We start from the raw sequence: 27,824 nt of genomic DNA on the forward strand, positions 1-27,824 counted from the left end.
TTATCAGATGAAAATAGACAATATTTTTTATATATAAAACAAACTTGAAAGGAAAATATGTATGATTCACGTTTTTCTTCAAATATATACGGTTAGTAAAGACTAGCAAAGGTTTATCCCTTAGATCATGCACTGCCAAATTTGGTGATAATTTTAGACGATCCCTAAAGGGGACATGACTCAATATTTTGTTAGCATAATCTTCACTGATTTGCTACCATATCATAACATATTTAGTAGAATATGTATTGTTTATATCTTTTAGTAGATTTAGGGGATATTGTGCTTCAAACTCCAGCCAAATAAAGTAATTTAATTTTCCTCAACCTCCGATCATCCCCAGAATTTTGGAATCGCCCTTAAAGAACAAACAAAATGGCGGCAAACGAGGAGGTGGGTTGTTGTTTTGATCGGTCATTTTTGTGCTTCTTTTTCTACGTCAAATCGTTCGAGATCTCGTTCACTTTTTTGTTCAGAGCTTGCCTGAAACTACGAGGCATCTTATGGCGTATTTCAAGTTGTGTGATATTTGTGTGAATTTGTGACAAAAAGGCAAGAAGTACCCTGTTGTCATAGTTTGAAAAATGTCGTCATGATCACGTTTTTACACTCGCCAAGAAGGTTATTTCTTGTGCAGGGTGTGTGTTCACGCTTGTCACTGTTTAGTCTTGTGTAGATGGTTTAGGTGTATACATGTGAGGTAGTCTTGTTCGGTATGCAAATATGATAATGTGTATTTTCTGGGTGAGATATTGTTGAACTATTAACGAAATAAAAATAGTTGGTTTGCACAAGGAGGTTGCCTTTTCAACCTCCTTGGTTTGCATAACAAAATACATCTGCTTACACACAGACACACACACACCTACCTTATAACACACCTTTGTAGTATAAATTTTCTTTCTAACACACACAGAGATTCATGCACAGTTGCTCACAGATGTACACAGGCATGCATGCACACACATGTTATCATACACACAAATGCACACAATCACATAGACACGCATACACACATAAACAGATGTGCATGTACACACACATGCACTCACAGTCACACATGCAATACCTGCAGTATCTATGTGTTATAAGTGTCATGTTTTTGTTCAGTTCATGTCTGTGGTTTGTGTTTTTTGTGTCAGTTGTTACCACCTGTCTAACAGCTGTGTTTACCTGTCTAACAGGTGTTATTATTTGCATTAATGACAATAAGCATTTAACATGTGTTCTGAGTTCTTTTGTTTTTTTAGTTTCTTTTTCTGTTGATTTGCTTTGAACCTTTGTGTGAGCAACTTGCCGTGGTTTCATTTCAGAGGGGAGTGTTTGATCACATGCCTGAACCCAACCAATCAGAAAACACAGGACAAAATATCCCCAAATCATTTGACCAATCAGGACACACAGTTGAAACTCAGTACCAGTCAGTTGACCAATCAGGAGCCAGCTTTCAGATGGAATCAGATTTGCATGTGAAAACGCTGGCTGTAAACCATCCGTTAAAGCCGATTGACGAGATTAGCGCGGATGACGCAGAAGTATCACTAGCGATGTCTCTCTCCGACCAGAGCAAGGCGGGCCCCTCACAGCCAATGAGAGACCGCCGCACCCCAAAGGCGAGGAACGTTAGCGGGTCGAGCCAGCACGATACAAGCGGGAATAAGTCGGACAGCGGGTCGGGGTCTGGAGCACGACATAAACGATGGATGAGACCGGGGATTCCGCTGAAGGCTGGCGCAAAGATGGAGGCTATGGATTATTTAAAGAAATGGTACAAGTTCATTTTATGATATGATGGTGAAGATATAGTTTCATTTGATTAGTTTTAAGAACATTTTACAAACATGCTATATTTACATGCACCTCTTTTGCCCAAACAATACATTTGTTTGTGTATACATTCTTAGTGAGGTGGCAAAAAGTGTATTAGCATAGCAGTCCTTTTCTAAGTGTATCGTTATTTGTTGGTAGTACTCGTGAATTAAGCCGTAAGACTTCTTGTCAGATCCACTTTTACTTATTTCTGTATGACGACGTGTAATATCACGTACAGGCTGAGAGGTTTAGGTACAAGTCCAGACCTGAACCTGTACCTGAACTATTTATACAAAGTAACCAGTTGCCTTCAATGATAACAGAAACATGAATAAGCAATTAATGGAATGTTAGACTTGAGGTACATATGTATATCAGGCAAAGGAGCTTTCATCAATGAGCTTTTCTCAGGATGAGAACCCATGCTTTGGAAAAGATCTCAAATAAAAAACAGTACTGATTTCTACCACCACACAATATTTCAAAATCTCCAAATAGCTATATTACTCAAGCAACTATGTATGATTTTGGAAACTGTCAGCGGTTTCAGGTAGAATCCACTACTGTTTGTCAGTAACACTAGTACTGAAGAGATCTCATAGGAGAGCAGGTTTTTATATCCTAACTATGAATTGATATGCTAAAGAAATCTAGTTGGAGAGCTCTCCAATTGGGTTGACAGAGAAAAAAATTGAGCTGGCTAGAGCCCTGGTCATATTATACTGTATATATGATTAACACTTCCATTTTGGCCTCCTACATTTCAAAAAGGATAACCAGAATTCATAACTGTCCCCATTTTATCTCACTCACTTTTGAGTCACTCAAAATACCACATGAGGACACCTTAAGCTGTTCCAAGACAAATTTTGGTGGCCCCTGGCTAGAGGGACACTTAATTTGAGTCCTGCATTTGTCTATTCAGGTACAGTACTGGTACACTGATGTTCAGGTATTTTGAACCTGTATAAAAATGATTTTTACGGTACGTACATCCCTAATAGCAGCAAATTTTCACTGTTTTCAGGTACCCTGCCAAAATTGAGGAGGTAGACTATGAGGAACGTGAGATCCTGGTACATTTTGAGGGTTGGAACCACCGGTACGATGAGTGGCTTACCTTCGACAGTGACAGGATCCGACCGGTGGATCGACTCACAACACGCAAGGAAGGACCCATCAAAATACCAGCTGTAAGTTAAAGATATTATATGTCGTGACTTACTTATAGTGTCTTGAATAGGGCTGTCTCTTGGACCTGTCCCTCCATTTTGAGAAAGAAATTTAGCTGTTGGGATGGACAAAAATTTCACATTTTTCTTCAAAAATATCTGAATTTCATGACATGAAATTTAACTGATGCAAATGTATTTTGTAAGCTTAAAAGACAGATTTAACAAGGAGAATTTACAACGAGTAGGAGGTAAAAACTGTAAAACCATTGTTGGCCCTGACAGTCAACAGTAACCTTTTAATAGTTCCAATCATTAAATTTTGGTCTTTTTTTCATTTTGGTACCATGAGAAAATCAGGCCTCTTGATTTTTACATTGTGTGGATATCCCAAAATGTACTTTTAATGTTAATCTACAGTAATTTTTGTTGTTAAATCTGTCATTTTAAGGACGTGAAAATACAGTTTCATCACTAAGTCCATCCTCCTACGCAGGGACATCCAACAGCCAAACTGTCTGTCTGGATGTGCCCTGCCCTTTGGACTGTCAACCTTTAAGTTAGTTCCTGACCGCCCTGCTTATAAAAGGTTACCCTTATACATGCGAGACAGCTTCTGAAAACGGAAAGCCTATTCTCTGATTGGCTGGTTTGGGGAGGACGTCCATAGGAACTAAGAGTGACGGTTATAAGAGCAGGGCACATCCAGACAGGCAGTTTGGCTGTTGGGTGTCCCTGCGTAGGAGGATGCACTAAGTCTTGCATGTCATAAAGTTCAGATTTTTGAAACCAATGGGGTGAAAGTTTGTCTGTCCAGACAAGCAAATTTTCATCATCAGGATGGGTCCTGTAGGCAGCCCTAGTCCTTCTGATAAAAACTTTCCTCTCAGACTCTGTTTTCCTATTGATCTTACAGCAACATTTTTGTCAAAGCCAAGAACCAAAAAAATGAATTAGTGTTGCCTCATCATCATTAAACAGGCTTTTAGCCAGGCATGCGTCGTCAACGTGTCAACGTGTCATCTGCACTCACTTTTCTTAGAATAACAAGAAATTTGATGCCCCTGGACGCCCTTACACTGGGGAGAAAATCCTTGACAAGCATGAAATTCTGATTGACCAGGGATGCTACCATGTCATCTGTGGTCACAGTCTTCTACTGTGACATCTGTAACAGTATTTTTGCCTCTTGGGATACCTTAGAATGCACTTTTTTTAACTTAAAATCATGAAAAACTCTGCACCATGGGGGAACGGGTTTTCTGCGCGTTAAAAATCTGCGCGCGCGTTAAAAATCTGCGCGTTAAAAAATTAAGTTGTGCATAGAGAAATTCTTAGGCAGAAAAATGTGACCCCATTATATGATTTTACATCTGTTACCTGAATTTTTGGTTTGAAAAGCCGCAAATTTTTAGTTCCCTTGGGAATAGGCTAATTTGCATATCCAGAAGATTTCAAAATCACTTGAATTAGACACAAATACATGGAAAAATTACTAGTGTGAGGCTTTATATCATAAGATATAACTGCTTGAGGCTTTTTAACATTCTACAAGCTTCATTTCATCTTTTCTCAAGCAGATTGTTTCACATGCAAATATCAACCTTTGTTGCGCGTTAAAACTTAATGTTTGAAAATCACTTAAAAACTCATGGAAAGGGATATTGGTACTCTAGAATGCAACAATATGATACTTAATTTCATTTTGTGTTATCTTCTTCAAGCTTTTAAGTTTAAAACTGCAAAAAAGTTTTCAAATCCCCAGGGAATCAGCTAATTTGCATATTTTAACGCGCAGGTTTTTAACGCGCAAGTTTTAACGCGCAAATTTTAACGCGCACAAAACCCCAACCCCACCATGGAAGGTGGATGCCCCCAGACCCCCTTACAATAGTCACTTACCGCGACTCACCAATAAGTTTGGACTCCCTATTATAAAATCCTAGCTAAAGTTAGTAAAAGCCTGTCATTAAACCATGTTCCCTTGCCTCACAGCAATACAAGGTTGGAGATGAAGTTCTGGCCAGGTGGACCGACTGTAAATATTACCCGGCAAAGATTCTGGAAGTTAGGGTAGATGGTGAGTTTTACCAGTGCAGCTCTGTGTGGAAATACAGTGTAAACATTACACGATTGTTAAATGTAGCTTCGAGGCCTAAGTTGGGAAATATTGTTCTTTGTTTTCTAAACATTGTTTGATATGCAACAAGTTAGAAAGAATTACACAGCCTATCTGAAGGCTTTGCACTTTTGGGTATGGAAAGAAAATATTCTGGCAAGTATGATAAGCTGTAAGACTGACAAAATGAAATACACAATTTGTTGAATTGGATATTATGACTGTCATGACAACTATTACATATACTTTCTACATGTGTGTTAGGTTACTGATTGCTTGTGAAGATTTGTACACGAAGTTCACAATTCTTGTTGTCACAATTTATCACAACACAGTTGAATAGACAGTAGTTAGCAAATGGGAGTCTCTTGGTCATGTTAAAGTTCATTTTTGTTTGGCAGTACAAATATGTAATTGCATGGATATACATGTCTCTGAAAATGATGTTCACATGAATTATTTTTGAAAATGTAGTATTATAGATATTGCTTTTACTGCTGTATACTGTTGTATATGTGTGTATATACATGTAATGTGAGTCTCAATTAGACATGGAACCTAAAAAGGTGTATTTATAGAGCAGTGTTGTTTTAACATATTTGGTGTGGTCTAAATAAGTTATTACCTTGGACCAATGCCAGTGTCCAGTATTGATTCAAACCTTAATCAATAAATGTTTCGTCTCGGCGGCTGTGACCCAAAATATTTCTTCCAAAATTGTTTAAATACCACCGGAGACAATACTGTACAAATGTCAAGAAAAATAATAAAAATAATTTTTGAAAATTTTCCCATGAGCACTTGGATGTGACCTGACCTGTGACTTCTAACCCCTGACCTTTAACCCTTTGCTTCCCTCCCAGCCTCCTATAGGGTGCATTTCTATGATGGCATCGACAAGACTGTGAAAGGCATCAATGTAAGACCCATTCCTGATGATATGAAGGGACAGGTATGTGCCAAATCTTTCAAATGTTCTCTTATAGCAAGCTTTGTTTTATAGGGAAGCTTTTGATTATGAATATAAAAATGTATTTTAACTTTTAGGAGAAGACAAAAATCAGGTGCATCAGACAACAAGCTAGATTTTACATGGGAACTTTACAAACACGGTTATGCTTTTAAACTGTAAGACTAAGAAGATTGGGTGCATGAAACATTAATTTTTTAGTGATATCTGGAGGAGTATAATGTATTTTTATGTAATTTGTAAACACAGTTTTTAGTAAGTCATAGAATTGCTATCATAGTATCAAATGTATTGTTTTGTCAATTTATTCAACTTCTCTTTCAGATTATGTTGTATTTTCTGGTATTTTTAGTTTTGAAATGATGGCTTCAATAAAGCTGAGTTGTGGACCTACACATGAAATATTTTACTTAATTCGTACATACTAAACATAAGATAATGTCGGTATAGTTGCAATGGTAACCTAAACCTACTTTGTGTCCCTAAAGAATTTTGCAGTCCTTACCCAGAGAAGAATTTTTGGCTGTTAGTTACAATGTTGCCAGTCTTCGTCATCAGTTCTTGTACCACACCCCCCTCCCAACAATTTTAGTCCTTGCCCAGAGTGGCATTTATTAGGCTGTTACTCTATTCACCTTTAGGTGGAATGACTCTCTACTTCCATCATGTGAAAAGTTTTTTTCTGTCATCTTTTCCATGACATTTCAGCCCTTGTCAAGAGATTTTTTTACAGCTGTACATGTACCTTTAGTTTTCTTCAGCAAGAATGACCCACCACATCTACCAAATGACCAGCGTATTTCTATCCCATTCTAGTATATCCATTCCAAGTATTCACCAACCCAGGAAGTTTTACAGTAACTTGAATAACATGTTAATGGTTCCGAGTACATGTGCAGTGACAGAAATTGTCGCACATGTGTACTCAGAACAGTAAACATGATTGTATATAGCCTGTCTTCTCCAAGTACACAACCCACTTCTTCTGTATTCTGACCGGTAAATTTCTGGTGTGTTTCCCAGGATTTTGCAGCTCTTGCCCAGGCCCAGAACTCGGGCCCAGGCACGGGTAAGGGGCGCCCGTCCAGTAAGGACCGTAGTCGCAGCAGTAGCAGTGGAAGTCGTCCCAGCAGCCGGGAGAGACCGCGTAGCCGCGAACAGCGCCACAGACAGAGTGATGAGTCATCCGATGGTAGCATTTGTTTGTCCTTTTGATAGTTTATATGAAAATCCATCCATTTTGGTAGACTGACTTACTTAGTTTGAACCGAGCCGGAGAGCCACATCAGAAGCAATTGATCCTCCATGGCCCTTTGTAGCTCTTAAGTATCATGCAGACTTGCGTCACTATGTAGGTTGCATCACCACACTGAACGACCTGTCACTGCTGACTTTTGCATATCTATGACCAGAGATAGTATAGTGTTCTTTAAAACTATCCAGAGAAGATGCCCCTACTGCGCTTGGTGATTACAAATTTCACTCTTTGATAGTTCTGGGAAAATACAAATTTTTTAACACATCAATCCTAAGTTTTAGTTGGTAACTCTGGTACTTATTATAAAGGCATGACTATTCCTTAATCATGACAAAAGTTTTTTTTCCAATATCTTTTGATCCAGACATTGTGGGCTCATGATTTTTGGGTGGTTGGTAGCCTTTGGAATCTTTAAGAACGGATTTAAGTTTTTTGAGCCCTTCTTGTTTTTCATGTCTTCTTTTTCAAAGTCAGTGAAACCTATACAAATCCTTTTTTTTCATCCTACAGATAGCGGCCCCACCACCAAGAAGAGGCGTGCGTCGGCTTCTCCAAAAGGGTCCTTCCAAGAAAAGCGAGCACGTCTTGACAAGCTGGCCGGGAAACTCTCGGCACTGTCTAAGGCGAGAGGACACACCTCACGGGCAGGTAGGACATGCTGACACCTTGAACTTTTGAACTTAATCAGTCTCTATAGTTGCACAAAAATAAGCTGTTAGGGAGCCCAACATCTAATTATTTACAGGTCTAATCAAGACCTAACCACATTCTGAACATCAATTCAATCTATCCAGGCTTTCTTGAGTCACGCTGTTCATCCACAAACATGCACACACACACACAACCGCTTCCAAAAACAAAACTTTCTAGCAAAAGTAACGGATCACACAACTCAATAAGGCCTTGGCAACGCTTTTTAGAGAGTCACTGGGTGCATACATAAAAAAAAAAAGGAAAGTGATCTCGATCCAGTTTTAGCTCACCGAAGAGCTAATCTTCCACTGGTCGTGACAGAGAGGACAGACGCTATGTACAGTATTTACAGGTTCATTGTACCGGGGAAATTCCCCTAGCTCTTTTCGACAAGCACAATGAACAATGGACCACGGCTTAACGTCCTGTCCTAAGGACTGCAACCCTTTCCGGTAGCGTGCCTGTCGGGTGAGTGACATAGCCGGGATCAAACTCACGGCTTCTAGTTCCAGAAGCAAGGCCGCTAACCACTGGACTACGCGTGCTACGGTGCTAAAATGCGATACATACATGCAAACAATACAGCAGCATTCCCAAACTTTAAGGCAAGAATAGATAAGCCTTTTGTCTTGTGTAATTTTCACAAATAAATGTAGTATGATCTTTTCCCAAAACAGATGAACACATAGCGACCACCAGGACTTCTATGATGGGCACCAGTACCATCAAGACCAAAATTGCAACTGGCAAGCCAACAAAAAAGGTACAGTACTGTAAATGCAGGAACTATCTCAGTGCTTCTTTGTTCGTAACAAGAAAAATGGTTTTGTACCGGTACACTGTACCAGTACCAACCCCTAATGAACACTTTGTGTATTTCTGTACTTTGGAGTTAAATCTCATTTTTTAATCTCTTGCACCTTCCCAACTGACTTGTGGTTGTATGTCTGCAGCTGCAAGCCGCCAACAACTCCAGTACGGAGTCCGAGACAGAAACAGGACTCCACGGCCAATCAGTGATCTCCAGCCTGCTCGCAGCCCCTTCACCCTTCCGTACGGAGAGCGTGAGTCTCCCGTCAACCATGAACCCAGAAACCATGACAACCTCCATTCTCCAGACCTCTCCTCAGATCTTCAAGTGAGTATAGACCAATCAGATAGTCATAAGGACATGCAGCCACTCTGTCATTGGTCGAACAGCTAATTGTCATGCTATCATTGGTTGAGCTGCTAATTGTGATGGACAGTCAGGATTGGTTTATTGTCTTTGGACCAAACCAAGCTTCTAGCTAGGAGCTTGATTTTTTCTAGAATTTCAAGAATTTCTTAGTCTCTCTATTTCAAAGTCCTCTTCTATAACTGTTACAGTAATATCGTATCTTCAACTTGTGAATGTCACATACAATTCCCTTCTGAAAAGTATTGGACAAAAGAGTTTTGTGTGTATTTTTTTTTCTATCATAATGTACCTGTTCCTTCCACATGAAAGCATAGGTCTTATTGTCTTGTGATATTACTTTGTACCCATGATAATCATAGCACAATTTTTTAAAAGTTTGATTGATGTTATTTTGCAGTCCTCAACTGCCCTTCCCCATGCCGCATCCCATGATGCCTCTGTCCAGCCAAGGCCCCCTACCCCTCCACCAGACTCCGCCGGCTACTCCTCCCATATTTGGACAGCCTCCGTTCCTGGGTCCCTCGGGCCAGCCTCCCTTCACCGCTGGGGCGTCGTTCGGGATGGGGCAGCTACCTCCGGTGTCTGTTCCCATGGGTATGGGGCTACCCCCTGGGCCACACTCCCTGCTACCTCCACATACAACAGGTAAGTCATGTTATACATGTGTAGCTTGAAAGTTCATTGATGTTGATAGAATGCTGGACTTACCCTAGTTTTCTGTGCAGGGTCAGTTAGGGGTAGGTACCTGTACAGAAAATTCAGGTTTAAGTCCAGAGGTTCAAGGCTGGAACTGAACCTGGAACTGATTGCCAGTTAACACTTGTGTCCCCAACTCTGGGTGATATCGCAATAGACGCGTCGTTGACTATATGTGTCTATATGGGGACTAAAATGTCGGCTCAGATTGAAAGCAGTTGTTTTGACTGTAGAAACTAGAAATGATGGTAGAACTGACTATAAACCCTACGTATGTTTTCATGCTAATATATCATTGCTTGAGTTATGAACAATGTGTTATAACCTTGTTTAGAGTTTAGCTAAGATATTTAAATTAGCTGTACAATAATGTTGTGTTTTGCACTTCTTTGCCCCAGCATTATCAAGGCAATTATGTACAGTGCTTTTAATTATTGCTTAAGATGCTTAAAAAAATACACTTAAAATTGTTCAAAGGCACCAACATGATACATTATGAATATCAAAGATATAGTATGAAACCTTGGATTAACAATTAAATTAAATGCACCGTTTAGATAGAAAGAATTTCTATCCTCGTTATTATAAAGACAATTGTTATGAAGTACTGTAAGTGTAAATTCATTTACCTTCAAGTTGTGTTTTTTTTTGCAATGTTGGAAGTTTTCTTTTGAAACAATTCTGTAGTATAGTTACAGTAGTAATACATATATAGTAAAGATGCTTATGTAGCAATATTATGATTATACAGTAGAATGGTCATAAATCTGAAAATAAAATCACTGTAAACATTTTATATGCAGTACATACAGTAGCACTAGCAGGGAGGCAAGGTAACACGTATATACAGCTGCATGTAAGGAAGGGAACTGGCTGTTTGGTAGAAACAATGGCCTCTCTTCCCTCCCCACGCTGTAGGGATGCTGTCTCACAGCGGCCTCTCACCACCGGACACCCCGGAGGGACACCAAAGCGCCCTCATGCGTATGCTGAAGGCATCGCAGGCCCAGGCGCAGGGATACATGCCTGTCACCACTGCGATGGGGCACCCGTATTACCCCCTGTCCATGCCAGGATTCATGCCCAATCCGCATGAAGGTGCTTTGTTGTTGTGTGTTTGGGCTGCACCAATTTATTTTCTTGGTTCTCGGATGTTTGTGAGTAAAAAAGTTAACAGAATAACATGAAAACAAATTAGTGTGACAAGTTGTTCGCTGTGATATTACCTATCGGCCTATCACCACATGCCTACAAAGCTGATGTGTTGTGTTGTGTTCAATTGCAGTTATATGGTTGAAAAACATATTTTTCTATTTGTATCAGTCTCAGATATGTGGTGTCATGTAGCGTAACGGTAGACTACGTATGTTTGGCTCAAGGCCCTGAGGTCCTGGGTTTGAGTTCCCTGATATGCTCTGACGTTGTGCCTTGGAAAGGCACAAATTTCCTAACTTCAGTCAGGTGAAAATGAGTACCCAGCTGCAGTTCAGGATGTCCCTCGGACACAGGCTTTTAGCTAGGATTTTATAATATAGGGAGTCCAAACTTATTGGTGAGTCGTGGTAAGTGACTATTGTAGGGGAGTTTTTGATGATTTTAAGTTAAAGAAAGTGCATTCTTAGGTATCCCAAGAGGCAAACATACTGTTCTAGAGGTCACAGTAGGAGACTGTCACCACAGATGACCTGGTAGCATCCCTGGTCAATCAGAATTTCATGCTTGTCAGACGATTTTCTCCCCAGTGTAAGGGCGTCCAGAGCTTCAAATTTCTTGTTATTCTAAGAAAAGTGCGTCCAGATGAGGCGTTGGCGCATGCCTGGCTAAAAGCCTGCTCGGACAGGACGTTAAATCGAGGTCCCGTGTTTGAGAAAAGCCACACATTGAGCATGCTTAAGAATCAATTAAAACCTGTCTGGATATGCAGCTTGTACTCCTCATTACAAACCTGGTGTTTTACACCAAAAGGCGGTTCAAAAAGTTAAATCTGACTACTAGTACATGTGTGTTTTGTATATTACTCATTCCTTGAAACTGTTTGTACCCACATACATGTATCAGGGGTGCCTAAGCACGAACCTTACGCGATTTGCAGAAACCTTATGTGAATGACGTAATGTCCCGTGACCCGGCAGTGGTCGACCGGTTTTGCATAAGGTTTGTGCAAATCGCGTAAGATTTGTGTGTGTCACATAGTGATTCGGGAATCACATAAAGTCCGTACATTTTCGCATAGGGTTCGTGCAAATGCTTACTTAGATAGGCACCCCCGTGTATATACATTGTATAAATAGGTACAGACCCTCAGACTCTTTGTTTTCATGTTAAGTTTACGATGATAAATATTTAATCCGAGAACCAATGAATTAGATTGGTGTTGCCTAAAATAACCTCTTGTCTAATGATGTTTCTCTTCAACTGCATGCTAATGACCCCTTATTTTGCAGTGGACAAGCCCAAAAGTTCCACTGCTCTAGAGAGAAAATTGGAGTGTACTACACTAAATAAGGGGTTGGTAAAATATGCTTCATTTTGGAAGCAGCCACTTTTGACAAGAGGGGTGTCCAGTGTGGTGCATTGAAGAGAGATCATTGTTTAGCTACAGTTCTTTTTATGGCACAACATTGATTTATTAATTTTTTGCAGTATCAGTTTGTGTGCATGTACATTGTAGATCTGTCTTATAGTTGCTTCAAGCATGCACAGTGTTCTTTTTGAATTCCCTTCCTCCCTACATTTTCAGTCTGTTTGGTGGTTAAATGTGATAGGAAGAAACCCACCACCCCTTTCCTCTAGTGGACCATCCCTGATTTAATTCTATATCTTAAAAAAAACAGTCCTTTATGCATTTAGATGGTTGACTGTTTGTGTTGGCTTTTCCATATCCTAACTCAGTTGAAATTGTTTGCAGCTGCATTAAAATCCCCAAACAGATATAAAGTTTAAAAAAAAAGTTGTTTGCACCCCCACAATCACTAACGGTACGACCCAACTGACACGCCCACGTGTAAAGACCCCAAACTAACCTGTCGTACTGGCTGGTATTTACGCCCTAAAGCAATATCTGTCTGCTTCTACATGTAATCACCATATGTAAGAAGGGTACACAGCACAATACATAGGTTAGTACGCTCCATATTGGTTTTAGGGCAACATTTTTCCTCATTTCAGCAAAAACTGTGCTTCATACACTGTTAAGTTTCAGCATGGTTTTATTTTTTTGCATGTCTGTTTTCATCTGGCTGTGTGCTGCCTAGAACATGTGTGCCTTATTGGCATACCTGCACGTTTCTGTATGCTACTTTGCATCACACCTATCTTGTCTGTGATGCCAAATTGCATTCTTGTTAACTGTTGCATACTGTCATATTTTTAAAGAGTTGTGAGTTTTGTTTTCAAATGTTTTATATTATGAGTTTATATTATCACTGTATAGGTACGAGGGGCGTGCAATAAGTAATGGTCCTGACCCACTTCCAGTTGTCTGATCTAAATGAAATTTTGTCTGTGTAATAATTCATATCTCTATGGGTTATGTTGCAAAAGACAGCTCTGAACTAATTGTGGTTTCTGATTTACTGGTGTTTGAACTTAGTCAGGTGCGAAATGGACCAGGTGTGAAATGGAACCAGTTGAGTGTCGCGCAGTGATCCGGTTTTTGTATTTGAAAGGACGCACACCAAAGAAGACTTTTGATGAAATAAATGAAACTTATGGTGATGATGCCCCATCATATGACCTTGTAAAACGCTGGCATCCTGAATTCAAACGTGGCTGGAAGTCTGTGGAAACAGCTCCCAGACCTGGTCGTCCCTCTTGTGCCATTGATGAGGCATCAGTTGGAGGACCAACCTGGGGTGTCCTACAAAATCGGTGTCCAGAGCTGCATCAAACGATGGGAGAAATGGATAACTCTGGGTGATTCCTATGAAGAGAAAGACTAATAACTGTGCCAAGTTTCATTAATCTCCTGCTATGGGAAATGGGTCAGGACCATTACTAATTGCACGCCCCTCGTACATGTAGTATACTACACATAATACGAGTGAAAGAGTATGAGCTAGAATTAGCCCAACCAAATTGCTACAACTAGAATATTTTACAGAAGAATGATGTTTTTTGTGCTGGCTTTGAGAACACTCTAGCCTCCAATTTTGTCACCTTATTTCACCATCTATCTGCAGCTGTAGAAATTCGCAGTGTTGTGTTATGCAATATTTGTAACCTTGCCAGTCTTTGCATTCATGCTTGCATCCCGACTTTGCCTTGTTTACAAGTGTACAGCTCTAGTTGGGTGAAAGAGGGTTAAAGTTAAACAAGTAAAGAGCTTTAAGCTATTTCATGGCATTGCTTTTACTTCTCAGTTTCAGTTTCACTTTGTGTTCCTGTTGTGTTTAATGTGTGAATGTTGCATGAGTTCCATTCATGAATACTTTTCCCATCCTGTTGTATACTTTCTGTTTCATTGATTTACATGGTTAGACGGTAAGAAGAAAGTTAAAACAACACGTCTTTACTGTTTTGTGTTAACTGCAATTTCCTTCTACAGGCCTGATGAGTATGGCACCAACGTCCCAGAGTTTACACCTGCGTTCCGCACACGGCGCCCGCCCTCGCCCCGCCACACGACGGGCGCGCCAAACCCGCAACAAGAACCGCCTCTCATCGTCCAAGTCCAAGACATCGCCGTCCGTCCCTCCCATATCCGGTCAGGATGCGCTGACTGGTCTACTGCAGGGGTCGCACATGTCTGGGGCAGGTGGTGTTGCCATGTCAACTGTTTCCATGGCAGCGGGTCAGCTACAGATTCCCCACAGGAAGAGAGGGTTCGGGATGAGTCAGCGAGATCGGGTAGGTTTGGGGAAAGGTCAAACTGGAAGATTTTGAGTTTGAAAACTAGATTTTAGTTGTTTTGGTTAAAGTTGAACTTTCATTTCCAACGCAAAAATTTGGACTTACCCAAATTTCGACTCATTGACTGAAGTCTTTGTCAAGGAATTTTTAGTTCAAAATTTGATCAAGTTTTTTGTTTTTGTGTTGGAAATTAATTTATCCAGAATGACTTCTACCATCACAAATGTTAAGATTTTGGTTGATCATATCTCCTTATATAGTAGGTTTAAATAAGATTATGCTGTCCAATTATGGTGTTTTCTTTGTGTTCCTGGACAATTTTGTGCTCTCAAATTGCCTACTATAGTGTTGTCCTTGTTCTTCTGAGCAATTTTTGCTCCCTTATTGCCTAATATGGTGGTGTCCTTCTTTTCCTGGAAAATTGTCTGTGTCTCGATTGCCTAATATGGTGTTGTCTTTATTTTCCTGAACAGTCGAAGAAGCACAGCAGAGAACCATGTAAGTATCAAAGAATGGTATTCAAGTTATTAAATTAAATTAAAGTACAATTAAACTGAATTAGCAAAATTCCAATACTAGTAGCTTGCATTTTTGCAGGAAGCTTTTTTAAAGAATTGCAATCTTGTAATGCTGTCATTAATGGGAAAAAGTAATTTGAAACAGCATAATCTAAAGCATACTGTATAACAAATACATTTACATGACAGTCATATTATTATGTTTTCCCAAAGGAGAAAACATTGTTTTTGCTGGTGCATTTTTCTTCTTCCTAGCAGAAAAGGTTTAAGGAAAAGGCTGGGCTGTCTACCTGGGCTGGCTATCATGTCAGGCTACTTGGATACCCCCATTCATGGCCCCAATATTTCACTCCCACACACTACTTGGGGGGGGGGGGGGGAGCTTAATGCGTTGTATGCGAGTAGCTTGAAACAAGAATAGAGGGAAAACATTCTGCATTTTCGCAAAAAATGTTGCCTTTCTAGTTACTCAAGGTATTTGTTAGGGTTTTTTCTTATTGGACTGGTCCAGAAAAAACGGTCCTGAAAAAATCTGGTGGACCGGATGTTGGACCTATAAGGAAAATGAACAGATTATATGATCAGGCATGAACATGTTTTTGGGCTTACCGATCAAGGAAAATAACATAGGCGAAGTAGAGTAGTCTATAGTCATTTCTACCAAGTTTTACAGTCAATTGTACAGAGGCAGTTAGCCTTGTTGGTTTTTGAAATGCCAGTGGGAGTCAAATACTCCACAAAACAGATTTCTTTGCTGCAAGTGGACTCGGTCCATTGTTTTGAGTATCGTCTATTCACAAGTTCTCACGTACTGAATCAGGTCCATGTTCAGGTCCAAACCTGGACCTGATCCCCTGGACCTGTGCCTGAATTTTCTGTACTGGTACCCACCCCTTGTATCTGTCCATCTTGTTACAGTGGTGGGGAATACACCTAAAGACATGGATGTAGATTTTGACCACAACAAGTACAAGTGTCCAGTAGCCGGCTGTGGAAAGGCCTTCCGGAAAGAGATGGGACTTCTCTGTCACAAGAAACATTACCACGAGAAGAACAAGGTGTGTAATCATCAGCGTACAAAATACTTTTCTGAGCCAGGTTGCACAGTGTGCAACCTGGGGTAAAAATTAAGTTGCACAACTGAATTTCAAGTTGCACCACCTACAATTCACTAATTTCTGAAAAAAAGGTACAATACATTACATGTTTGGCTGATATGAAACGGAGCTGCCTCAGTCCATTTATTTCTTCCAAGTAGATTGACAACAAAATTGAGTTTCTGAGGTTCAAAATCTAAGTTGCACCCTGTGCAACCTGAGTTTAGAAGTAAGTTGCACCAAGCAAAAAGTGGTTGCAATGTGCAAGTGGGTGTTTTGCACGCTGAATCATGCTTGTTTTGACTGTATAAAAATGGTTGTTATAAGGTGAAACTGATTTGTTCTTGAATTTAGAAAAATATGATACCGAAGTGGAATGCCAACATTAAAATGTCTGTAAAGACTGTCTGTACCTTGTTTCACAGAGGAAGTAAAAATTTCTTAGTTTAGTGTTCCTCTCGGATGCCTATTTTCATCTTGTCACACACATGAAAATAAGTGCCTACCCTATTGGTAAGTGGATCAAACCTTGTACTAACAGTTTAAAAGTGGCATTACACATTAAAGTAGTGTTCTAGTACTGTGATACAGGCAACAAAAATAAAATTTCATTCTATCACCACAAATGGATATGATTCGGACATTTCAAGTGACATCTATCACTCTTCTTCAATGTCACTAGAAATAATCTCTAAATCTCATCCAGTTGCAGGGCTCGAAATTCATTTTTGGGAATAGGTGCACTGGTGCACCCAACCCAGAAAATTGGGTGCACCAAAATATTTTTGGGTGCACCACATAAAATAAACTAGAATATCAGAATAACCTAATTGCAAACCTACTAAATTGGTAATTTTAATGGAGCTCTTCAGAAATCGGAAGTACTATGACAGTTATTTCATTATCTTTATAACATATAGATGTCAAGAATATGGTGTTTACTTAGTATACTGACATCTTAACATACATCAGCCTATGAAAATATTTGGTGCACCCTGTGCACCCACGGAAAAACATTGGGTGCACAGCTCCAATTTTGGGTGCACTTGGGTTCACAAAACCCCAGTATTTCGAGCCCTGAGTTGTAAAGATTGAAGTTTGAATTAGACATATTCTTATTGTTAACCTGGATGTCTTACATTGATCAACATAAACAGATAATTTCTGTTTTCCAGCACGATAAAGACGACCTATCGGCCGGCCCATCTGGAGGGGAGGGGCCTGAGACTCGACCAGAGAAACGGGAGAAAGTTCTGAAGAGAAAGAAGGAGAAAAACTCATCTGGAGGTAAGCATCAGCACCTTTCATTCAGTATGTGTTCATTTGATTTAGAACTAAGTAAAATCTATGATAGTATAGATTGGACTACAAGACTGTTTCCTTTTGAAGCATTTTAACTGAAATGATGCTTTAGATATAACTGCAAATGCCCTTTATGTTTGCAGGTGTTTAAGTTTTGTGTTAGAGAAAAAATGTGATAAAATCATTTTAAGGTTGTGGTTGAAACAATGCGCCACCAGGCTATTGGGACCACTTAGTGGTCACTGTATACCTACTATAGGCAGGTTTGCCTATACAGTCAAACCTGTATTAGCGGCCACCTTTGCATAGCGACCACCTGGCCATTGCGGTCACTTTTTCTCTGTCCCTTGGATTTTTCCTATTGACCTAAGCATTAAGAAATGGTATATAGCAACCACCTCTCCAACACAGCCACACGATTTCTGGTCCCGTAGATACAGAAACACTGCATATTGCGAGGATTTGGAGTTCCCGACAGGGTTATTTTGGCGAATTTTCCAAAATTGTGCATGGCAATATCAATCATTTTCGGTAGATTTGACTTTGGCAATGTCAGTTGAATTTTAAGACGATCGAGACAATGTTTCCTGTCTATAGTGGCCACATTTGTCCCTTAAGTAGCTGCTATAGGCAGGTTTGACTGTACAGTATATATGATAATCATACCTCATTTCCCTTTTATCAGAGGGAAGAATCAAACACCCAAGCGAGAGTCGTACCAGAACCTCCAGCGACGGCAGACATCGCAACCCCAGCGAAAGCCGCTCCCGGCACCCAAGCGAGAGCCGCTCCCGGCACCCAAGCGAAAGCCGTTCTCGCCACCCAAGCGAGAGTCGCTCCCGCCATCCAAGCGAGAACCGATCACGTAATCCCAGCGAGACGCGTGGCCGACCTCCGGGCAGCAAGAACAGGGAGACGGCCGCGAGGCTCCCACGCACGAAGCGAGCCTCGGCCCCGCCCAAGCTGCAGACGTCCGGAGAAGGTGGGGCTTTAGATGGAGAGGATAGCAACGAAGCTGTGGAAGGTAAGATATTCAATGGTGTATAGATTGTGTTGCACAAAATAGTCAATAGGGCCCCCTGACATTGAGCCATACACCTCCAACTCAAAGAAACCATTCCCTTTCCTTGAGTCACCAATTGGAGCTCAGGATTCCTATTAGTAATCAGAATGAAAATCAGACCAATAGAAGCTCAGTATTTCTAGTCCAATAGGATCCCAGGATTCCTAATCAATATAAAAATCAGTCCAATAGGAGCCCAGGATTTTTCATCAATATGAAAATCAGTCCAATAGGAGCTCAGGATTCCTTATCAAAATAAAAATCTGTCCAATGGGAGCCCATGATTCTTTATCAATATGAAAATAGATGTGGTTTGTTTAACATCTTCCCAAACTTCCATCCAGACGTTCCCATGGAGATGGTACCCGACATGGAGGAGGAGGAGGAGCCTGAGGAGGTTGCCATGGAAACCGGTGAGGATGCAGAGGCTGAGGTCCCCCCTGTGGAGGATCAGGAGTTTGAGACTGGGGGGAAGGAGACTCTGAACCAGGACGAGGTGGTGCACTGTCTGTGTAACTACCCTGAGGAGGATGGCTTCATGATACAGGTAAATGTAAATGTAAATGTAAATGTAAATGTAACTACCCTGAGGAGGATGGCTTTATGATACAGGTAAATGTAAATGTAAATGTAAATGTAAATGTAACTACCCTGAGGAGGATGGCTTTATGATACAGGTAAATGTAAATGTAAATGTAAATGTAAATGTAAATGTAAATGTAAATGTGAATGTAACTACCCTGAGGAGGATGGCTTCATGATACAGGTAAATGTAACAGTCTGACAACAGTCTTGCTGCCTGTTATTTTAGTTATTGGGTTGGTCGAGGCAACAGCCAGGCAAGGGTCAGGAGCTGCTTCCATTTGACGCACTCAGGTGACCTCAATATGACAGTTATTGCCCCAGGTGCTGCCAAAGGACTGTAGGCTTAGAACTACTCACACCAGTCATGTCCAAATTCCCTCCAAGAAAGGGTTTTCAGTGAATGGTTCAGTTGGGACTTGCATTGGGTAGTGGCACGGCCGAGAGGTCAAAGGTTGTTTGGGCCATTTCAGGACGTTTTCACCATTAGATTCTTGGTGATTGTTTTTTTTTTTTGGACAGCAGAGATGACAGGCTTTCATTTGTTTGTGTCACTTTGTCAGAAAGTTGAATTATTTAACAGTTGTTTTCTCCTTTTTTTTTGTATAAGAAACCATTGTTAAGAGGCTTTATTTTGAATGACCTCTAATGTTAACGTTTGTGGTGTTTGTGTTCTATACAGTGCGAGGTGTGCATGTGCTGGCAGCACGGCATGTGTGTGGGCCTGACGGAGGAGACCGTGCCCAAGAAGTATGTCTGCTTCGCCTGCCTCAACCCGCAAGGTTAGTAGGGAAACTTCTTAAAGATTCACATGACATCCCAGATCCCAGAAAATTCCATCCATATTATTATCAAATTAACAAAGCCTTACTCTGAAGTTTCTTTGTGGTTTGCATCCAATGTTGTATGGCATTTGAAATATGAAGCCAGCGTGTTCTGCAATAATTGTCTTTGAAATTTTGGATCCTTACAAAGTGTTGTGATGTACTGATTTACAGCATGTCTCTGTGTTTGTGTCTTTCTCTCTCTCTCTCTCTTTTGTGCTGCAGATGTCTCGACAGGTATTTCTGATATTCTGCCTCTTGTCTTTGCACTTGAACATGTAGTGCTATGTACCTTAACACCTACATTGACTCTGGTACTGGACTTTCAAAACGTTAAGGTTTAGTTGAAAAAAAAAGTTTAAAAAAATGTTATAAACCAGTTTCAGACTTGCATCATTTTTCCCCTTTTTTCTTATTCATCTGAATTCTTCTATAGATGAAGAAAATTTGCACTTGGGAAAAATTGAATGTAAATGTTAACAGTTTTAATCTTTTTATGATAAATGTTACAAATCTAATTGTTACAACTAGCAAATAAATATTTACAGTTAGTCATTTGCTTATGGAGATGTTTTCTGTTTCAGGTCTACATAAAAACTTAAAAGGAGAAAGCGTTTAACTTTCTATTGGAAAATGTGTTTTCTATCTTATGTTTACGCAAGTGTCTCTTTGTCAAGGAAAGGCCACCATGTTTTTATTCCCCTTTCCAAAGCAGGCCAGAGACTCAGCGCACGCTACCTACACGACCAAGACTGGTTCAAACAGGGAATGATGGCACGGTTCTCCTTTGCCAAGCCACCCAAGGAGGACACATCGCGTTACGTGGCCGCTACGCATTCCCTGATGGGAGACATGTACTCGGTGAAGACGGCACTGCATAGCTTACAGAGGAAGATACAGATAGCAAAGTAAGGAATTTTCTGCGACTTTTAACTTTGACTTCTATGAGAGTCACAAAGTCTCTCATGCCTAGAATAGAGCTGCTGGGGTATGGACACTACAGAGGTACAGACACTGCTTAGCGTACGGACACTACTGGGTGTATGGACACTACTGGGGGTACAGACACTACTGGGGGTACGGACACTACTGGGGGTACAGACACTACTGGGGGTACGGACACTACTGGGGGTACAGACACTACTGGGGGTACGGACACTACTGGGGGTACAGACACTACTGGGGGTACGGACACTACTGGGGGTACAGACACTACTGGGGGTACAGACACTACTGGGGGTACGGACACTACTGGGGGTACGGACACTACTGGGGGTACGGACATTACAGGGGGTACAGAGGCAACAGCTACGGACACTACTGGGGGTACGGACACTACTGGGTTTACGAACACTACAGGGGATACAGACACTACTGGGGGTACAGACACTACTGGGGGTACAGACACTACTAGGGGTACAGACACTACTGGGGGTATGGACACTACAATGGGTACGGACACTATTGGTGGTACAAACACTACAGGGTTTTTTTTACTCTACGGGGGGTACAGACTCTACAAAGGAATTGTCAGAACCCGTTATTCTGATTATCGACAACTGCACACTCAATGCACTCAAAGTGCTTTCCAATTGTTTAAAGAAAGCCTGTGTGATAGTAGAACTCCATTTGATAGCCCAAGCTTTTACCCTGTCCAGAACACCTGTATCGTAGGTTATTTTGGCCTTAGTAGGTATAACATGGTTGTTGTTATTTTCCATCCAGAACATCGGACCACCCAGAGTTGATCCTGTGGAGCCGTAGATGGGAGAAGGAGATGGAAGATGAAGAGGAAGATGAAGAAGACGGTCCACAGGAAGACGAACAGCCCCACTCTCCTCAGGACACCTCCATGGACACGGAGGATGGACAGAACGAGACAGTCCCTCAGGAAGAGGGAACGAATGAGGCAAAATCGAAAGAAAGCAGCAAGTTGGATCAAGAAAGTGTTGTTGTCAATGGAGATGCGAATGAGAATGAAGCGAATACTTCTGTAGAACAAATTCCCCTGGACATTAAAGTTGCTGATAGCAACAGTGGCAGTCCACAAAGGTCAAATAACACAGAAAGAAGAGATCAGTCAAGTTTGCAACAGAAGCAAGACGAAACTGTGTTCGAAGAAGAGAAAAGAAAGTCGGACAGTCCTAGAACGGAGCGAGACGTATCGACAAAGACGCCAACAGTACCAACCACTACTTCTCCAGAAACGCAAAAGACATTGATCGCAGCAAAGGAAACCCAAGAGAAGGCTCAGCCATCCGTTAGTCAGAAGTCCTCTGATCATGTAGAGCAGCGAATGAGTCCAGCTGAGACACAAAAGTTGACAACATTCGCTTCAGAACAAGCAAAGCCACAACTGGTTGCTTCAAGCAATGAGAAAGACAAGAGTCAGGTATGTATTTGTTTATTTTTTTTTGTTTGCTTTGCAGAGCTGGTATACTGTAAATGCATTTAAGTTCGCGGGGATTTAATTTCGCGGTAGCGGGAAAACGGACTTTTCGCGGTGGATTTAATTTCGCGGTAACACCATAGACTGTAGTCTAATACCATCATAGAAAAATATTCGCGGTGGTTTTAAGTTCGCGGTGAAGTGGTTACCGCGAAAACCGCGAACATTAATCCACCGCGAACATTTCTGCATTTACAGTACTGTCCTAATGTCTGTAACAAGTTTGGTAAAACCAGACTGTAATGTTTGAACCACTCATTCTAGGATAGACTCCTACTGTTTTTGATACGTGTGGTGGTTCTTTAACGTGCACAAGGTGTGGCTCCTATCACATGGGGCCTCTGGCTTAACATCCCATCAAAAAAGCTGTCTCTAACCGAAGCTAGGACCTCTGGGTCGAGTGAGAAAAATATTGTAACAGTGATAAGTGCCTAAGGAGTAATTGGGAGTCACTGTGTATATTTGATTGATTGATTGATTGATTGATTATTTGATTGATGTTATCAGGAGAAGAGTCTGGTGAAGGAGGACTCCCCGAGCAAGTCTAGTTTGAGTGACAGCTGGGGCGATCACTCGTACAGCCGGCCGTGCACGCCGGTGGAGCGCCCGACGGTGGCGGAGAGCCGGCTGGAAGACCTCGGGGTGGAGACACAGACACAGGAGGAGGGGAGACTTCTCATGGCTGGGGCACTCGCACAGGTGTGTGTGTGTGTGTGTGTGTGTGTGTGTGCTTTCATTTCCAAGCATATCCTACGTGGCAAGACAGTATCATAAGCTGGGGAAGGAGTTTAGCCAGCAGAGGAGTAAATTGGCCACGCGGAATCTGCCGCAGGACGGAAAAACTCAAAGGCTATTATCAGCCTATCGTTACCTAATCAAACTCTACTCAAACATGGCCAATTTACTCCTCTGCCGGCTAAACACCTTCCCCAGCTTATGTTACTGTCTTATGCCACGCAAGATCTGCTTGGAGATTATGCTTTCTTACAAATAGATTTATCTTTTTTTTAAATAAGGTAAGGCTGTCAGAGATAGCAGGCCTCACCCCCTCATAAGTCCATAATAGATAAGTCCATGGTCACAGTACAGAGGTGGTAAAAAAATATCATATGACATATACTAGAATGCCAAAGTAAATCCCAAAGTCAAAGAAGAACCAAATGAAGAATGTATATTTTCGTATACCATACCCTGTGGTTCAGTCATTTGTTCAAGCTTCCTGACCACCTTCATAATGAAGGCAACTTTTATTTGCACCCTCGCATCAGTTTTTAGGTTGCCTAAGGATGTCACCCATACAATAAATTCAACTTGGCATAAAGGAAGAAAAGAACAAGTTGTGCGGGTGAAACTTGTGAGGTGCAGCTAATTTCTTACATTATGCTGGAAAGTGTATTTGTACTATGTACATGTAGCCCTGTCTTAGATGTATCCTGCTTTATTTTCTCCAGACTGCAGATAGAGTGGAAAGTTTGCCGACAGATGGTCCTGACTACACGGCTGGGGTTCCACTAGAGTCTGGGCATGGATTATGGAGACAACCGGAGGTCAGTCGTCTTTTACCATCATTGGTTTACTGGTAGATGTAATTTGAAAAGAGCCCTTGAATACTTGTACATATATACCATTCAAGTCTAGAAGCCTGTTGAACTAACTATAAATGGACAATATTAATTTATTGCCCATCAAATACCATAATTGTATACCTCTTCAACTGTTGTTCCATAATGTTCGTTCAATATACATGTACCACCAGTCTTTTGATACCTCATAATTACTACAAAACTGTATGCATCTATTGTTTTATAAAACAGTGCACTTTTTGTATTTGTCTATTGTCTACAAAATATAAAACCTTGTTGTAGAAATGATTTTGAAGTTCAAATCAGTTCTGAATCTCTTAGACACACAGTCTGAACTTTCTGCTTTTTTTTCAGCCTACAACAGTTGAACCCTCCACCAGCCAATCAGAGGAGGTGACTGATGGTGTCGCCATGACGACCAGCAGCTTGACCAATCAGGACCAGGTTGCACCGTTCTCTTGCGAGGTGAACCTGCTGGACCACATCTGTGAGATGCAGGACGATGTGGAGAAACGACTAGAGATGATGGAGCAACACATCATTGGTCAGTTCTTATACTGTAACAGTAGAAGCTAGTTAATTGCACAATGGATTACTGCACAGTAGGGGTTTGCCCCAAGTTCTCTGTATGATTTATTGACCCTGAAGGATGCTTACTTTTACTAACTGAAGGGACCACCCTGAAGAAATAAAAGGTGTGGGTTCTGGTTCAGTGTACTGGTACAAGTCTGATTTTTTCTTGTTGGACTGGTCGGGAAAACACGGACCTGAAAAAAAATCAGTGGACCAGATTTTGGGCCAATTAGAAAATGAACAGATAATTATATATAGGCATTCACGTGTTTTGGGGCTTGCTGGTCCAAGAAACTAACAAGAGTAGAGTTATAGTCATTTCTACCAAGTTCCTACAGTCAAATGTAGAGTCATTTATCTAAAGATATGATAAAAGGCCAGAGGGAGTCGGAAACTCCATCAAACAGATTCATTTGTAGCGAAATGGACCATTGTTTTGAGTTTCACCGATTCACAACTTCTCTCAGAGAATTAGGTCCGTACCGTAAGATATGGACCGGTTAGAACGCCGATATCAAACGTAAATTGATATACATGTAAAATATCGTATAAACTATGTCTCTACTACTACTACTACTAGTACACATGTAGTACAAGCGGTAAGATGTTTAAACTATAGGTTTAAGCAGTTTAAACAGTTGTTTTTGTTCCATCACAGCTCTAGAGACAGCCTGCGAGGCCCCGGCTACAACACGGGAGGGTCAGGACCCCCTGCACGACAGGTCAAAGGTCAAAGGTGAAATCAGACGACTGCTGAGTGACCTGAACAAAGTGCAGCTGTTGGTTGGCATCACCCAATAACCATTCAATGTAGACCCAAGTTAACATCGAAATGCCGTGTCTAAGTTTTGTTAGTCACAATATGAGTCTCCTAAGGCCTAGAAAAACAATGCTGGTTTCCTGACTGACCCTAGCAAAGACTTGCCGACACTAGCCTTTTTGCGTGTAGGGGAGGTCGATTTATGAACCATTTTGGTCGGAGGGATTAAAATGTTGTTGACATGTTTTTGGACATGTTTTCTTCTCATTCGGTTGCAGTAGAAAATTGTTTGTGCAGTGTTTATCCATATGATTCCGGCCCAGGCTTCACACCCTAGAGAGCCCCGCTATCCGTATAAACTATAATTAAGATTTTATGTTGAATATGACCATCTCCTGATGATTTACAACATTTCAATTTTACAATAATATGATAATTATTGTTAAACTGTATTTGTTGGATCACTTTGACAGAAATCTTTGAAAATGACGAGAGATAATACCTATCTCCCAACCTTAATTTTTCAGCACCGTAATTGGAAACTCAGCATTTATTATCTTTGCCTAAATCTTCAAAAATGATTTATTAGCTATTTCTAACGTACAGTATATGAAATATACATGATATATAGTGTTCAGACGATACACTTCAAGTTGCAGGTATTAAAGTAGCTATGACACAAATTGCATTGATACATTGTAAGGTTTTCAACTATATGTTAACTGTATGTCTAGTTTGAAGAATATTTTGATCTTGCTATATGTACTTTGCTTGTCAAAGTAGCAATATGCAGACTTCTACATCATGATGGTTTGATAGCTTATTGCTCTGTGAATACAGCAAAGATTTGTATGAAGCAAAAATATTGGTCCATGTGGAAAATAGGAAAGGAAAGAAAGCTATTTCATTGGCTGAAGTAGAAATGAGATTTTTCACATATGTTAAATTATATATAAAGTTGTTAGATAATTTTGTTTCTGTGATTGTCTTTTCCATGATGCCTTGCCTTGCTTGATCTACACATGTACATACTTGAAGTTTTGTAGGTATGAAAAGACATTGATGTTTCATGTTGGCTCCTGTGTGTTTTGTCTAAACACTTCTAAGCTAAGTCAGCTTTTTCTAAGATTTTTTGCATGACTGTGTGTGTATCTTTGTGTCTCTGTGACTGAATGCATGTGTGTGTGTGTTAGAAAGTGTGTGTGTTCAAATTTGCCTAAATATGCTAAAATAAGCCTATCATAATTAACAGTCGCAATGTCAAAGAGATTTAGCTACAATGCCAAACAGTCACAATGCCAAACAGTCACAATGCCAAACAGTCACAATGCCAAACAGTTACAATGTCCAAGACATTAAAAGCTGTTTGCATCTTGGACAGTCTTCATTTACTACATGTATAATGCAGCTAAGAATATTTTAACACACACACAAAAAAACATTTTAAAACGTATTCAACATACAATGAATGATTTATTGCCAGATGACAATTAGATATGGCTTCAATCAATTATCAAGTTACATACTTGCAACAAGGACGTATGTATTGGTCTGATCACAATTTGTACCTTATACTACAAGTTATAGTACTTAACACTGGTTGTCACATTTCTATCTTCAACATAGGATAAGCGCAATGAAGTGGTTTCAAACTCTTACAGTAAAACCTTCCAACTTATACAATGTAAACATAAATCAATTTCCAAACTGTGTTCAACTATATATCTATATACTATATAACCTTGCTAACCAAAAATGCAAACTAAAACACCTTCTATCTACAGAAATACTAGAGGCAAAACCTAAACATGGAGCCAATCTTATCTATATACATCTCTTGAATGTCTACGAATTGTGCATTACAACATTCTAACCATTTCTTACACAAATGCTTAAATATGTAGTATTCTTCATACTTAAGCTAAGACTCTGCATTCATCATAATTGCAAAGTATAACAGACCATTCCTAACTGTCATGACTTAATGCTCTAGCCATATTGCATTTTGGGTCAATACATTTCTATAAGCTAGTTCATGGTTTGACCTACACATGTGCATTGAGATGCATCATGGGTATATGTCAAAGGTGAAGGCCCCAACAGTTCTTTTCTAGACCATGACTAATACATGTCAGACATGTTTTGTTTATGTTTCAGGGGGCTTGAACTTTGACACATACATAGTAGGTGGTAGTAAGGACTTAGTACCTCCTTGGTTTGTGAGAATTTTTATATCAGCTAAAAACAATAACTTCTTAAATCTATATGTGAGCTTATCTCTAATTATAATAGCTGTCTATAAATAAGTAAGAGGTAATTTGG

The 27,824-nt window shown here is 40.5% G+C and overlaps 1 protein-coding gene across 5 annotated transcripts; it reads left to right on the top strand.

Moving 5' to 3' along the window:
- The first annotated feature begins 235 nt into the window (after positions 1–235).
- Positions 236–26,572, top strand: LOC118404078. Of its 5 annotated transcripts, none has more exons than XM_035803033.1 (25): positions 236–393; positions 1,314–1,768; positions 2,840–3,005; positions 4,980–5,064; positions 5,967–6,055; positions 7,097–7,265; positions 7,842–7,979; positions 8,702–8,787; positions 8,978–9,162; positions 9,602–9,849; positions 10,819–10,998; positions 14,447–14,748; positions 15,225–15,249; positions 16,188–16,327; positions 17,542–17,653; positions 18,354–18,692; positions 19,076–19,278; positions 19,996–20,095; positions 20,363–20,374; positions 20,850–21,045; positions 21,863–22,529; positions 23,094–23,285; positions 24,038–24,133; positions 24,524–24,713; positions 25,401–26,572. In XM_035803033.1, exons 1-25 carry the CDS (start codon positions 376–378, stop codon positions 25,541–25,543), a joined length of 4,536 nt encoding a protein of 1,511 aa, XP_035658926.1. In that variant the 5' UTR covers positions 236–375; the 3' UTR covers positions 25,544–26,572. The 5 variants fall into 5 exon arrangements, with proteins under 5 accessions (XP_035658926.1, XP_035658928.1, XP_035658929.1 ...); XM_035803038.1 differs by having other exon boundaries at positions 269–393; positions 1,566–1,768; XM_035803035.1 differs by lacking the exon at positions 20,363–20,374.
- The last annotated feature ends 1,252 nt before the right edge of the window (positions 26,573–27,824 follow it).

The sequence above is a fragment of the Branchiostoma floridae genome, chromosome 17 (assembly GCF_000003815.2).
Source record: "Branchiostoma floridae strain S238N-H82 chromosome 17, Bfl_VNyyK, whole genome shotgun sequence".
Classification (NCBI taxonomy): domain Eukaryota; kingdom Metazoa; phylum Chordata; class Leptocardii; order Amphioxiformes; family Branchiostomatidae; genus Branchiostoma; species Branchiostoma floridae.

Bases quoted from the DNA above. Each gene is read 5' to 3' on its own strand.
- LOC118404078 (XM_035803033.1), top strand. The intron at 9,163-9,601 runs GTGAGTATAGAC...GTTATTTTGCAG, and splicing joins ACCTCTCCTCAGATCTTCAA to TCCTCAACTGCCCTTCCCCA. The intron at 19,279-19,995 runs GTAAATGTAAAT...TGTTCTATACAG, and splicing joins AGGATGGCTTCATGATACAG to TGCGAGGTGTGCATGTGCTG.